At 45.3% G+C, this 15573-nt stretch overlaps 1 protein-coding gene across 1 annotated transcript; it reads right to left on the minus strand.

Annotated features, from left to right (window-relative positions):
* Positions 1 to 175: 175 nt before the first annotated feature.
* Positions 176 to 5425, minus strand: LOC125546095 (uncharacterized). The gene is made up of 5 exons (XM_048710247.2): positions 4355 to 5425; positions 3010 to 3474; positions 1833 to 2861; positions 1493 to 1646; positions 176 to 1380 (listed from the first exon to the last, which is right to left on the minus strand). The coding sequence occupies exons 1-5, from the start codon at positions 5348 to 5350 to the stop codon at positions 413 to 415; spliced, it is 3612 nt and encodes a 1203-aa protein (XP_048566204.2). The 5' UTR covers positions 5351 to 5425; the 3' UTR covers positions 176 to 412.
* Positions 5426 to 15573: the final 10148 nt, after the last annotated feature.

A 15573-nucleotide genomic window follows, 5' to 3' on the forward strand; every position in this document is an offset into this window, starting at 1 on the left:
ATTAGTTAGAGAGAAAAGTTCGTAACAACTCCGTAATAATCCGTGCGTCTAGGATTATTGCTTATTTATAGCTGGTGTTGGCCCGCCAGGTTCCTTCCTGTTTTGATCCTTGATAATCTCTAAGTGCAAGAAATTATCATAGCACTTTTCAAAGATGGAGGAGGTGAACTGAGGCTAAGTGAAAGGATAGCTGGGTCTCGAATAAAGAAACCAACTGCCATATATGTACACATAAATTCTCTCAGAAACACCGATTTCTAAGTGGCACTCCCTCCGTTCGGAATTACTTGTCACAGAAATGAATGTATCTAGATGTATTTAGTTCTAGATACATCCATATCCAAGACAAGTAATTCCGAACAGAGAGAGTACATACGTGCTTGCCAGGTCAACTAACTTCTCACGGTATCAGTCAGCTCGTCTGACTGCATGCATCATAGGGGAGGACTGAGGATACCAATACTTTTGCACTCTCCAGCTGCTGCCTTGAACATTCATCGTCAACTCTGCCATCCTCCTTGCAATGCCTGTCGATCTCAAAGAAGCTCTCGCGCAGAGAATCACGAGTGAGCTGCAGGTTCTGAGAGGCTGACGAGCTGCTGCTGCTGCTCCCAAGCAGCTTGTCACAAACAAAGCGTGCCAAGCCTAAGACGATGCCATGCTCCGCTCTCTGCAGCGCCAACTGGAGGTTGGAAAGCAAAATGCCACCCACAGAATCCAGGATTTTAGGGCTTCCTTTCCTCAGCAGGGTCACCATCGTTTCTGCTAGCTTTCTGGACGACGGCGACTCCTCGTGCTCGTTCCCCTGCTCGCTCTGATCATCCTCCCTGGGTTCCTCAGCCTCAAACAGCTCGTTTTTGGCCAGAGCAGCAACCCACAGTGGTAAGTCGGAGTCACCCAAGTTGCACGTCTTGTTAGCCATCTCACTTTCTGGCCCGATCAACCAGCGGCATCCAAGGCCCAATATCAGGACTGGCAGCCACTGTTTTACGACTGAAACTAATGTGAGAGCAAATCTCGGGCCTGCAAATGATTCGACAGCAGGTACAAGATCAAGAAGATTATTGGCAAGGAGGAAGGCCTCCTCTGGGGGACTCGACGACTCGGTTGAGCTTGCTAGCACCAAATGAAGCAGCTTGGCTGCGTAAGTGAAGGAGCTTCGTGTAAGGATCAGTATGTCTTTCAGATCGTCCCCATTGAAAGATGAGCCCTCACTGTGCCTTTTCATGGCTGATACTGCATATTTTGTGTAAGATGATGCAAATCCCACACATCTTACTTTACTCTCATTGACCAGCTTGATGGTTGTCGTATCGACAATGAACTTAAGAATTGAAGTGCCAAGCATAATCACATTTATTGTGCCTTCTGCTGGACTTCCTGTACAAAATGCTATCAGAACATCAGATAATCGGTTGAGTTGACGAATAAACGATTCAATTTAAAGAGGGTTACCACATAACAAGTTTGTATGGGTTTGGTGTAGCCGTACCTTCAGGGGTGACATGCTGCTGATGTTCATGTTCTGCAGATTTCTTATTCTTGTTCAATGTTGACGTTGAGTCAGTGGAAACAGTAACAGATCCATTTACAAATCTGTCATAGCATCTCAGCAGATGGTCCAGTGACTGGTTGACAACTGTCGACTGACACAAGATGAAAGTTACAATTAGACTGGCAAAATATTAGATACACATAGATCTATGGAAAGCTATCTAAGATAACAGTAGTGCAATCAACGAATCATGGTTTTGTTCCTATTGATGCCTACCAGATAAGTACGGTTTATCAACAAGATAATAGGTGTGGTGGCACTGTGCGAATGGACTCACCTCAGAGCAGCTCATGTCTGTTTGATCAACATCCTGAAGAGCACTATATGTAGCCAAACTCAAATAAGCAAACACTGGAGAGAGGTCTAGAGATTCAAAATGTAGGCATTGCTCAATGTACACTTGAGAAATGACCTTCAGAGAAGAAAATGCAATTTCTGCATAAGAATGCAGAAAAGCAGCTCTCATTTCCTCTGCTTTTAGTATTTCATTGAGCTGCCATGCTGCTCCCCCTACAGCAGTAAGTTCTTCATTACTCAGGATTACTGATGTAGATGACCTATTTCCATCCACATCGTCATATCTTGCTGGTGTTTTCTTAAGCGACTTCCCTTTCTTCCTCTTTGTAGATGCCACAGGGCACGATGGAGGTTCAAGTCCATGCATCCCAGAAAAATAAGAGGCTTTAGATTGCAAAATATTAGTCAATTCTTCAAACATTTCATCAGAACGGCCACTCAAATGTACTAGCTTATGTGCTGCCAGCAATGCTTCTTGACATTCTTCCTGCTTGGAAGTCACAGCAGCATTCACAATTATGTTCATGCATTCGATATGTAACACACATAGATCAGGTGATATCGCTGGCACCATGCTGAGAAGAGCAGCCTGGGCACCACCAGAAACTGCAGTTTTAAAGAGCAGCTTCAATTTAGCATTTGTAAAGTACTCTCTCAAAGCAACCAAACTAGAGCCTTCATCAGATAAGCTTTTTATTAGTTTGGCGGAAGCAATAACAAGACCATCAGTCTGCGCTGAGTTCAATCCTGATGGTGACAATGCCAGAGTAATAGAGACTTTGATAAACTCAACAAGAGACCGCGGGGATGATCCTTCAGACAGAGCAAATTCACAGAACCTTGCCCCAGCTGCCGGTGATCTCTTTATGAGTGCAATGCAGCGAGCACATGCTTCTTTCAAAGGCAACTTAGATGGAAAGTAAGAAGGGATGAGAAGCTCTGTGATTTTTTTAGCAACACGGGGATGATCATCCGCAAGTGAAGATAATAGAGTACCCAAACCAACAACCTGAACAGAAAAGTGTGTATTAAAATCCTACCCAGAAATATCCAAATATACACTGGCCTATGTGCTCAAATTGAAAATTCTGTAAATGCAAAGGTCAGTTGGGCTACAGTGTAAACCAAGATATGCATGCGATAACTATGTACCGTACCTTATTGTACTGGAAAGATCGAAGATCACGAATAGCTAACAGGAGATCTACAGCAGCAGCTCTGACAGATAAAGCAGGATCAGAAACCATATCGCTTAATCTTGGAAGTAGCACTTTCAGTATGTCATGACTTTGTGGATTGTCAAGCAAGTATATCAGACCATTCAGTGTTGATAGACGAACTTCGTTGCAAGAATCTTTGGACATGTCATCAACAATTTTACTCAATTTTTTTGAAATGGTTGGCGATGGAATAACTTCCCAAAACTGGTTAAGAATACGGCAAATTCCTTCAACTGTGACTGCCCGTATTTCTGGGCAGTCATCCATGAGAAGTTTGTCTAGAAGGAAGAACTGCTTCTCTAACAGAGGATCATTGACATCCTTTGTCACATCTGGGTCTTCAAGGGGAAATAAATCCAGTAGAAGATGTAAAGCATTACGGCGAACATTAGAGTTTGCAACCTGTCACAAAGTAGACGCTTGATATAACCATAAGAATGTCTAAACTTAAATGCTCTTATATTAATAGTTATCTAAATGCTCTTATATTAGTTTACAGAGGGAGTACATGTTAAAAGTGAAACGGGAGAAGTGATTACAACTTCCTGAGTACAAACTAAACTTGAAGTAATCCACTGAATTTAGTAAACTTGGCCAATGTTCTAATAAGATGACAGGTTGTAATGTTTCTCTCATACGTAGAGCACCAACAGTGATGACCAGCTATGCAGCTTTTGGAGTGTGGATGAGTTATTTGAAGGCAACAGTATACATGATATTCTACCTATATAGAGTCAGATACTGTTAAGTATGCATTAATGTTTCTCTCATACTGTTAGCTAGAGTATCACAGTACTGACAAATTTCATTTTGTCAAAAAACCTGATCATTGTGTAGACTCTCCCTTGTGAGAAGATTAACAAGCTAACATGAGATACAAACACTAAGAGGCTAAGATATCATGTTATAAAGTTGTGTGAAATTGTGGATGTTTTTCAAGTTTACAGTCATGTGAGTTAAACCTTTTTGTTTATTTGTTTGTTATGTCAGCAAGTACTTTGAAGCTCTGCTAACACTACTAGGACCAGGCATTTTAGTATAGCCCACTGCCTGACTCTTGACATTCTTGCACCTTTCCTAAGCAAACCATTGTAATTGTAGTATTATAATTCATCACCAAATCACTTGAATTGTGATTTCATCAACAGCAGAGCAAGCATTTTTCAAGTGATTATTAGTATTATACATACTCGCTTCCCTCAGGTACCAATTCGAGTTTGTATCAACACTAGCCACATATAGTTCCACCACCCATCAGAGAAGAGCAAGACAGTGCACGCACCTGCAATGACCGGAACAGCACAGGCTCGGACAGCCTGAAGACCAACTTCTCAACTCCAGCCACTGCCTTCTGCTCGACGAACGCCCAAAGTATCCTCCTGGCAGCCTTGGCCACCTCCTTGTCAGCGGCATGGACAGCTGCCTCGACCATCCCCTGCAGAAACCCTTCCCCAATCTCCCCTCTGACCCACCCTCCGTCCTTCCACGCTCTGAACACCACCTCGCCGTAGGCGACCACGGCCGCCCGCCTCCCTCGCATCATCCCCACCTGGGCCCTTATGAACTCCAGCCCCTCCCTGGCGAGCCCCTCGCTGACCCCGAGCACCAGCGCGAGGAGCTTCCTCCCTTCCTCGGCCTTGAGGAAGTGGGGGGACACGAAGCAGCGCAGCAGGAGCACCTTGAAGTCCGAGATGCTCTCGTCGGTGTAGTCGAGCAGGTGCAGCGCCTCGCGGAGGGCGAAGAGGCGGCGGAGGAGCGGCCTGGCGTTGGAGCCGGAGGTGAGCGCCTGGGAGAAGAGGTACGGCAGGGTCTGGGCGACGAGCGCGTCGCGCCCCGGGGCCCCGGCGCGCCAGGCGAGCTCGAAGCAGGAGGCGGCGAGCGCGGCGACGGGCGGGTCCTCGGTGGCGAGGAGCGCCAGGCGGTCGTGGAGCAGCGCGAGCGGGCGGAGGAGGTCGTCCCATCGCGGCGGGTGGGAGGGGTGGGTGAGGAGGAGGTGGAGGAGGACGGCGGCGGCGGCGCGGGGGGAGACGGCGCCGGGGTCCGGGTCGGGGGAGAGGGCTTGGGCTAGGGTTTGCGGGAGGGAGAGGAGGACCGGGTGGGAGTCGGGGAGGGAGTGGACGGTGTGCTTGAGGTGGGGAGGGGTCTTGAGAGCTGCGGCGGCGGTGGGAGTGGGGAGGAGGGTGGCGGCCAGGGCGAGGAGGTCGGCGGAAGAGGAGGGGGCTGACCCGTCGGCGGCGGCGGCTGGGGTGGTGCGGCGGCGGCGGCGCACGGGCGGCATTGCGGATGTGGGGTGAGATCTTCTGTTGGGGTTTGAAATGGGACGGAGGGAGGTCGACGGATTTGGGGAAATTTTGGGAGGGAGAGAGCCACATCCACGTAGGCGGCGAAAGAGAGCGCAAACCAAAAGATTTGGGGTTAGATTACCACGTCTAAGTTTGGTGGGTTTGATCAATTTAGTGGGGTGTTTGATTTAAGTCTTATCTTAGGTAAGATGTTTTTTGTCACACTCAGAAAATATAGTAAGATTTTCTTGGACTTGCCAATTGGTGTCTTCTAATTTATTGAACTAACCTTAGGCAAGTAGCTCACTTACAACCGTTTTGGCCCTCACAGAGTGATGGAACCAGCATTTTCGAAGAATCTAACAGGACGGTGACACTAGCTACTTGGGGTAAGTTTGTTGTGAGCATCGGCGGCGAGCAAGAAGGCGAGCATTTTTTCAACCACTTTTGCTATCACTATAGTCTGTTTTGGTTGCAAGCATCGGCGGCGAGCGTCGATGTCAAGTACACGGCGACAACTGTCGACGGTGAGCACGACGACAATTATCGACGGCGAGGGCAAACAGGGGATGTCGGAGCACGCGAGGGGCGGCCGCCATGTGCGCGTGTATTTTCTCTGATCTCGTCGCGGTGGGAAGAAAGCGATGAGAAGGGAGGTGGCCGGCTGAAATTTAAGGTGGCAGGCCAAAATTTGGGCCGGCCAGCGCGTACCATTGGCTGGCGGGTGCATCCATGCGAGTTGAAGTATGCTTTGAGTGTTGTGTGGTATATTCTGTATGTTTATATGCATGTCTTAGAGGAACCCACCCCCACCTTCAGGGTACCACCCAACCATGGAGTCCGACATCTCAGGTGGAGATTCTCTCTCTTGCTCAATATGCGTACTAAGAAAAATTAGGGCGTGTTTGGATTACAGCAAAAACTTACCATATCAATATTTTGGCTCGCCCATAGGATTTGGTTGCCGTTTGGACTATTGCCAGGAAATTGGCGCGCCAACCTCAGACGGCGTATGCATATGTAAATTTGGCCTAACACGTTGGCGAGACGATGGCCCGGAAAAGCTCGACCAAAAAATTGGCGTCGCATTTTGTCCCCCTGTCTCAATGGGTCAGCTAGGTACTTTTTTTTTTATTACTCGCCGCTGGTGCTCACAATAAAATTACCCGAAGTAGCTAGTGTCACTGTCCCAAGAAATTGGTGTGCCAACCACAGACGGCATGCGCATATGTAAATTTGGCCTAACACGTTGACGAGACGATGACGGCTACAATCCAAACGATGCTAGTTTACCAAAATTTTGGTTATGCTCTTGCATTGATCATACCAAATTTTTGGTGTGGCTAGCTGGGGCTCAAACCAAACAACCCCTACAGCTTCTCGCAGAGTGCTTTGAGCTTCGGTGGGCTCGATGGGCGAGCATCTCGCATGACATCCTACGCTCCGTACTTTGTCGGCTCCCTTGCTCCCCTCCAAAATAGGCTTTCGCCAATCGGCTCCCTTGCTCGCGATCGCACGAGCCTTTGCTCCATCTACCGCTCGTGACTGGACTCCGCTCGCCATCAGCGCCCGTCCCCATCACTCCTGCTTCTCTTCCTCTTCAAGTCCGTCTTCGTTAGCTTCACCCCGTTCAAGTCCATGACTGCCAGCCGCCACATCCTTCTTCCCAACGCCATGTTGGCCGGCCGAGAAAGTCCTTGTGTGGGGCTCCGTTGATGGTTGGCTCGCGGTGTCGCACCCAATGCATATGCGAATACTACCTTTCGAATGGGTACTTCCTATTGAATATCTTCCCCCAGTGCATAATCAGGAATGGTTATTTACCAAGGTGGTCGTGTTTGCTTCACGACTCCGGCTCCAAGTGCATTCTTGCTGCAATTGCTCGCCACAGCCTTGCTCTTTGGTACTGGCGGCCTGGGAGGGGATTCATGACACTTTTTAATAGGTCCCGCATGTAAGTGACTGGTTGTGAGTTCTTTTACCTGGGCTAAGTGGGATTGTGGACCGGGTGGTCAACAGTATCAAACCTGGTCCACGGGGTCAAAACCAGGGTCAAGGTTGAATATTGCACAGTTTTGATAGTTTCAGGGTTGAAATTTGGATGGTTTTGAAGTTTTGGGTTGTTTCCTAGACTTAGTGACAACTAGAGGTTGTAATATGGACTTCTCTCCATCTTGATTTTGTACAGTTTGTGTTCTCGTAGGACCGACTTTTTGAATCTATTGAGTTTTTATCGGTGTGGCGTGTTGTTTTTTCTTGGTTTAACCTTTTTGTGGAAATGGAATCCTTACTTGGTGATATGGTGAACAAACTTTTTGTTGTTTTTTCTTGGTTTAATTTTTTGTGGAATTGGAATCCTTCAATCTTTAATGTTGTTTCATGAGCACTAAATTTTGTTTCCTCCTCTCACAATGTTTTGTTCCATTAGAAGTCATGAATTGTTCCATATGTATGAAGGAAATATGCCCTAGAGGCAATAATAAAGTTATTATTTATTTCCTTATAATCATGATAAATGTTTATTATTCATCCTAGAATTGTATTAACCGGAAACATAATACATGTGTGAATACATAGACAAACAAAGTGTCACTAGTATGCCTCTACTTGACTAGCTCGTTAATCAAAGATGGTTATGTTTCCTAACCATGAACAATAAGTTGTTATTTGATTAACGAGGTCACATCATTAGTTGAATGATCTGATTGACATGACCCATTCCATTAGCTTAGCACCCGATCGTTTAGTATGTTGCTATTGCTTTCTTCATGACTTATACATGTTCCTATAACTATGAGATTATGCAACTCCCGTTTACCGGAGGAACACTTTGGGTACTACCAAACGTCACAACGTAACTGGGTGATTATAAAGGAGTACTACAGGTGTCTCCAATGGTACATGTTGGGTTGTCGTATTTTGAGATTAGGTCTTGTCACTCCGATTGTCGGAGAGGTATCTCTGGGCCCTCTCGGTAATGCACATCACATAAGCCTTGCAAGCATTACAACTAATATGGTAGTTGTGAGATGATGTATTACGGAACGAGTAAAGAGACTTGCCGGTAACGAGATTGAACTAGGTATTGGATACCGACGATCGAATCTCGGGCAAGTAACATACCGATGACAAAGGGAACAACGTATGTTGTTATGCGGTCTGACCGATAAAGATCTTCGTAGAATATGTAGGAGCCAATATGGGCATCCAGGTCCCGCTATTGGTTATTGACCGGAGACGTGTCTCGGTCATGTCTACATTGTTCTCGAACCGTAGGGTCCGCACGCTTAATGTTACGATGACAGTTATTATGAGTTTATGCATTTTGATGTACCGAAGGTTGTTCGGAGTCCCGGATGTGATCACGGACATGACGAGGAGTCTCGAAATGGTCGAGACGTAAAGATTGATATATTGGAAGCCTATGTTTGGACATCGGAAGTGTTCCGGGTGAAATCGGGATTTTACCGGATTACCGGGAGGTTACCGGAACCCCCCGGGAGCCATATGGGCCTTAGTGGGCCTTAGTGGAAAGGTGAAAGGGCTGCCCATAAGGGCTGCGCGCCTCCCCCCCTCCCCTAGTCCTATTAGGACTAGGAGAGGTGGCCGACCACCCCTCTCCCTCTTTCCCCCTTGGGAATCCTAGTTGGAATAGGATTGGGGGGGGGAGTCCTACTCCCGGTAGGAGTAGGACTCCTCCTGCGCCCTCCTCCTGGCCGGCGCACCTCTCCCCCTTGGCTCCTTTATATACGGAGGCAGGGGGCATCTCTAGACACACAAGTTGATCATTGAGATCGTTCCTTAGCCGTGTGCGGTGCCCCCTGCCACCATATTCCACCTCGATCATATCGTTGTAGTGCTTAGGCGAAGCCCTGCGTCGGTAGAACATCAAGATCGTCACCACGCCGTCGTGCTGACGGAACTCCTCCCCGAAGCTTTGCTGGATCGGAGCCCGGGGATCGTCATCGAGCTGTACGTGTGCTAAGAACTCGGAGGTGCCGGAGTAACGGTGCTTGGATCGGTCGGATCGGGAAGAAGACGTACGACTACTTCCTCTACGTTGTGTCAACGCTTCCGTTGCGATCTACAAGGGTACGTAGATCATACTCTCCCCTCGTTGCTATGCATCACCATGATCTTGCGTGTGCGTAGGAAATTTTTTAAAATTACTATGTTCCCCAACAGTGGCATCCGAGCCTAGGTTATTTATGTTGATGTTATATGCACGAGTAGAACACAAGTGAGTTGTGGGCGATATAAGTCATACTGCCTACCAGCATGTCATACTTTGGTTCGGCGGCATTGTTGGACGAGACGACCCGGACCAACCTTACGCGTACGCTTACGCGAGACCGGTTCCCTCGACGTGCTTTGCACACAGATGGCTTGCGGGCGACTGTCTCTCCAACTTTAGTTGAACCAAGTATGACTACGCCCGGTCCTTGCGAAGGTTAAAACGGAGTCTATTTGACAAACTATCGTTGTGGTTTTGATGCGTAGGTGATATTGGTTCTTGCTTAAGCCCGTAGCAGCCACGTAAAACTTGCAACAACAAAGTAGAGGACGTCTAACTTGTTTTTGCAGGGCATGTTGTGATGTGATATGGTCAAAGCATGATGCTGAATTTTATTGTATGAGATGATCATGTTTTGTAACCGAGTTATCGGCAACTGGCAAGACCCATATGGTTGTCGCTTTATTGTATGCAATGCAATCGCGATGTAATGCTTTACTTTATTACTAAACGGTAGTGATAGTCGTGGAAGCATAAGATTGGCGAGACGACAACGATGCTACGATGGAGATCAAGGTGTCGCGCCGGTGACGATGGTGATCATGATGGTGCTTCGGAGATGGAGATCACAAGCACAAGATGATGATGGCCATATCATATCACTTATATTGATTGCATGTGATGTTTATCTTTTTATGCATCTTATCTTGCTTTGATTGACGGTAGCATTATAAGATGATCTCTCACTAAATTATCAAGAAGTGTTCTCTCTGAGTATGCACCGTTGCCAAAGTTCGTCGTGCCCAGACACCACGTGATGATCGGGTGTGATAAGCTCTACGTCCATCTACAACGGGTGCAAGCCAGTTTTGCACACGCAGAATACTCAGGTTAAACTTGACAAGCCTAGCATATGCAAATATGGCCTCGGAACACGAAGACCGAAAGGTCGAGCGTGAATCATATAGTAGATATGATCAACATAACGATGTTCACCATTGAAAACTACTCCATCTCACGTGATGATCGGTTATGGTTTAGTTGATTTGGATCACGTAATCACTTAGAAGATTAGAGGGATGTCTATCTAAGTGGGAGTTCTTAAGTAATCTGATTAATTGAACTTAAACTTATCATGAACTTAGTACCTGATAGTATCTTGCTTGTTTATGTTGATTGTAGATAGATGGCTCGTGCTGTTGTTCCGTTGAATTTTAATGCGTTCCTTGAGAAAGCAAAGTTGAAAGATGATGGTAGCAATTACACGGACTGGGTCTGTAACTTGAGGATTATCCTCATTGCTGCTCAGAAGAATTACGTCCTGGAAGCACCGCTGGGTGCAAGGCCTGCTGCTGGAGCAACACCAGATGTTATGAACGTCTGGCAGAGCAAAGCTGATGACTACTCGATAGTTCAGTGTGCCATGCTTTACGGCTTAGAATCGGGACTTCAACGACGTTTTGAACGTCATGGAGCATATGAGATGTTCCAGGAGTTGAAGTTAATATTTCAAGCAAATGCCCGGATTGAGAGATATGAAGTCTCCAATAAGTTCTATAGCTGCAAGATGGAGGAGAACAGTTCTGTCAGTGAGCATATACTCAAAATGTCTGGGTATAATAATCACTTGATTCAATTGGGAGTTAATCTTCCGGATGATTGCGTCATTGACAGAATTCTCCAATCACTGCCACCAAGCTACAAGAGCTTCGTGATGAACTATAATATGCAAGGGATGAACAAGACTATTCCCGAGCTCTTCGCAATGCTGAAAGCTGCGGAGGTAGAAATCAAGAAGGAGCATCAAGTGTTGATGGTTAACAAGACCACTAGTTTCAAGAAAAAGGGCAAAGGGAAGAAGAAGGGGAACTTCAAGAAGAACAGCAAGCAAGTTGTTGCTCAGGAGAAGAAACCCAAGTCTGGACCTAAGCCTAAAACTGAGTGCTTCTACTGCAAGCAGACTGGTCACTGGAAGCGGAACTGCCCCAAGTATTTGGCGGATAAGAAGGATGGCAAGGTGAACAAAGGTATATGTGATATACATGTTATTGATGTGTACCTTACTAGAGCTCGCAGTAGTACCTGGGTATTTGATACTGGTTCTTTTGCTAATATTTGCAACTCGAAACAGGGACTACGGAATAAACGGGCACTGGCAAAGGACGAGGTGACGATGCGCGTGGGAAACGGTTCCAAAGTCGATGTGATCACGGTCGGCACGCTACCTCTACATCTACCTTCGGGATTAATATTAGACCTAAATAATTGTTATTTGGTGCCAGCGTTGAGCATGAACATTATATCTGGATCTTGTTTAATGCGAGACGGTTATTCATTTAAATCAGAGAATAATGGTTGTTCTATTTATATGAGTAATATCTTTTATGGTCATGCACCCTTGAAGAGTGGTCTATTCTTATTGAATCTCGATAGTAGTAATACACATATTCATAATGTTGAAGCCAAAAGATGCAGAGTTGATAATGAGAGTGCAACTTATTTGTGGCACTGTCGTTTAGGTCATATCGGTATAAAGCGCATGAAGAAACTCCATACTGATGGACTTTTGGAACCACTTGATTATGAATCACTTGGTACTTGCGAACCGTGCCTCATGAGCAAGATGACTAAAACACCGTTCTCCGGTACTATGGAGAGAGCAACAGATTTGTTGGAAATCATACATACCGATGTATGTGGTCCGATGAATATTGAGGCTCGTGGCGGATATCGTTATTTTCTCACCTTCACAGATGATTTAAGCAGATATGGGCATATCTACTTAATGAAACATAAGTCTGAAACATTTGAAAAGTTCAAAGAATTTCAGAGTGAAGTTGAAAATCATCGTAACAAGAAAATAAAGTTTCTACGATCTGATCGTGGAGGAGAATATTTGAGTTACGAGTTTGGTGTACATTTGAAAAACTGTGGAATAGTTTTGCAACTCACGCCACCTGAAACACCACAACGTAATGGTGTGTCCGAACGTCGTAATCGTACTTTACTAGATATGGTGCGATCTATGATGTCTCTTACAGATTTACCGCTATCGTTTTGGGGTTATGCTCTAGAGACGGCCGCATTCACGTTAAATAGGGCACCATCAAAATCCGTTGAGACGACGCCTTATGAACTGTGGTTTGGCAAGAAACCAAAGTTGTCGTTTCTGAAAGTTTGGGGCTGCGATGCTTATGTGAAAAAGCTTCAACCTGATAAGCTCGAACCCAAATCGGAGAAATGTGTCTTCATAGGATACCCAAAGGAGACTGTTGGGTACACCTTCTATCACAGATCCGAAGGCAAGACATTCGTTGCTAAGAATGGATCCTTTCTAGAGAAGGAGTTTCTCTCGAAAGAAGTGAGTGGGAGGAAAGTAGAACTTGACGAGGTAACTGTACCTGCTCCCTTACTGGAAAGTAGTACATCACAGAAAACTGTTTCAGTGACACCTACACCAGTTAGTGAGGAAGCTAATGATAATGATCATGAAACTTCAGATCAAGATACTACTGAACCTCGTAGATCAACCAGAGTAAGGTCCGCACCAGAGTGGTACGGTAATCCTGTTCTGGAAGTCATGCTACTAGATCATGATGAACCTACGAACTATGAAGAAGCGATGGTGAGCCCAGATTCCGCGAAGTGGCTTGAAGCCATGAAATCTGAGATGGGATCCATGTATGAGAACAAAGTATGGACTTTGGTTGACTTGCCCGATGATCGGCAAGCAATTGAGAATAAATGGATCTTCAAGAAGAAGACTGACGCTGATGGTAATGTTACTGTCTACAAAGCTCGACTTATCGCGAAAGGTTTTCGACAAGTTCAAGGGGTTGACTACGATGAGACTTTCTCACCTGTAGCGATGCTTAAGTCTGTCCGAATCATGTTAGCGATTGCCACATTTTATGATTATGAAATTTGGCAGATGGATGTCAAAACTGCATTCCTGAATGGATTTCTGGAAGAAGAGTTGTATATGATGCAACCAGAAGGTTTTGTTGATCCAAAGGGAGCTAACAAAGTGTGCAAGCTCCAGCGATCCATTTATGGACTGGTGCAAGCCTCTCGGAGTTGGAATAAACGCTTTGATAGTGTGATCAAAGCATTTGGGTTTATACAGACTTTCGGAGAAGCCTGTATTTACAAGAAAGTGAGTGGGAGCTCTGTAGCATTTCTGATATTATATGCGGATGACATATTATGATTGGAAATGATATAGAATTTCTGGATAGCATAAAGGGATACTTGAATAAGAGTTTTTCAATGAAAGACCTCGGTGAAGCTGCTTACATATTAGGCATAAAGATCTATAGAGATAGATCAAGACGCTTAATTGGACTTTCACAAAGCACATACCTTGACAAGATTTTGAAGAAGTTCAAAATGGATCAAGCAACGAAAGGGTTCTTGCCTGTGTTACAAGGTGTGAAGTTGAGTAAGACTCAATGCCCGACCACTGCAGAAGATAGAGAGAATATGAAAGATGTTTCCTATGCATCAGCCATAGGATCTATCATGTATGCAATGCTGTGTACCAAACCTGATGTGTGCCTTGCTATAAGTTTAGCAGGGAGGTACCAAAGTAATCCAGGAGTGGATCACTGGACAGCGGTCAAGAACATCCTGAAATACCTGAAAAGGACTAAGGATATGTTTCTCGTATATGGAGGTGACAAAGAGCTCACCGTAAAAGGTTACGTTGATGCAAGCTTTGACACTGATCCAGACGATTCTAAATCGCAAACCGGATACGTGTTTACATTGAACGGTGGAGCTGTCAGTTGGTGCAGTTCTAAAAAAAGCGTCGTAGCGGGATCTACATGTGAAGCGGAATACATAGCTGCTTCGGAAGCAGCAAACGAAGGAGTCTAGATGAAGGAGTTCATATCCGATCTAGGTGTCATACCTAGTGCATCGGGTCCAATGAAAATCTTTTGTGACAATACTGGTGCAATTGCCTTGGCAAAGGAATCCAGATTTCACAAAAGGACCAAACACATCAAGAGACGCTTCAACTCCATCCGGGATCTAGTCCAGGTGGGAGACATAGAGATTTGCAAGATACATACGGATCTGAATGTTGCAGACCCGTTGACTAAGCCTCTTCCACGAGCAAAACATGATCAGCACCAAGGCTCCATGGGTTTTAGAATCATTACAGTGTAATCTAGATTATTGACTCTAGTGCAAGTGGGAGACTGAAGGAAATATGCCCTAGAGGCAATAATAAAGTTATTATTTATTTCCTTATAATCATGATAAATGTTTATTATTCATCCTAGAATTGTATTAACCGGAAACATAATACATGTGTGAATACATAGACAAACAAAGTGTCACTAGTATGCCTCTACTTGACTAGCTCGTTAATCAAAGATGGTTATGTTTCCTAACCATGAACAATAAGTTGTTATTTGATTAACGAGGTCACATCATTAGTTGAATGATCTGATTGACATGACCCATTCCATTAGCTTAGCACCCGATCGTTTAGTATGTTGCTATTGCTTTCTTCATGACTTATACATGTTCCTATAACTATGAGATTATGCAACTCCCGTTTACCGGAGGAACACTTTGGGTACTACCAAACGTCACAACGTAACTGAGTGATTATAAAGGAGTACTACAGGTGTCTCCAATGGTACATGTTGGGTTGTCGTATTTCGAGATTAGGTCTTGTCACTCCGATTGTCGGAGAGGTATCTCTGGGCCCTCTCGGTAATGCACATCACATAAGCCTTGCAAGCATTACAACTAATATGGTAGTTGTGAGATGATGTATTACGGAACGAGTAAAGAGACTTGCCGGTAACGAGATTGAACTAGGTATTGGATACCGACGATCGAATCTCGGGCAAGTAACATACCGATGACAAAGGGAACAACGTATGTTGTTATGCGGTCTGACCGATAAAGATCTTCGTAGAATATGTAGGAGCCAATATGGGCATCCAGGTCCCGCTATTGGTTATTGAC

The sequence above is a fragment of the Triticum urartu genome, chromosome 1A (assembly GCF_056163025.1).
Source record: "Triticum urartu cultivar PI428250 chromosome 1A, HENAU_Tu73, whole genome shotgun sequence".
NCBI lineage: Eukaryota > Viridiplantae > Streptophyta > Magnoliopsida > Poales > Poaceae > Triticum > Triticum urartu.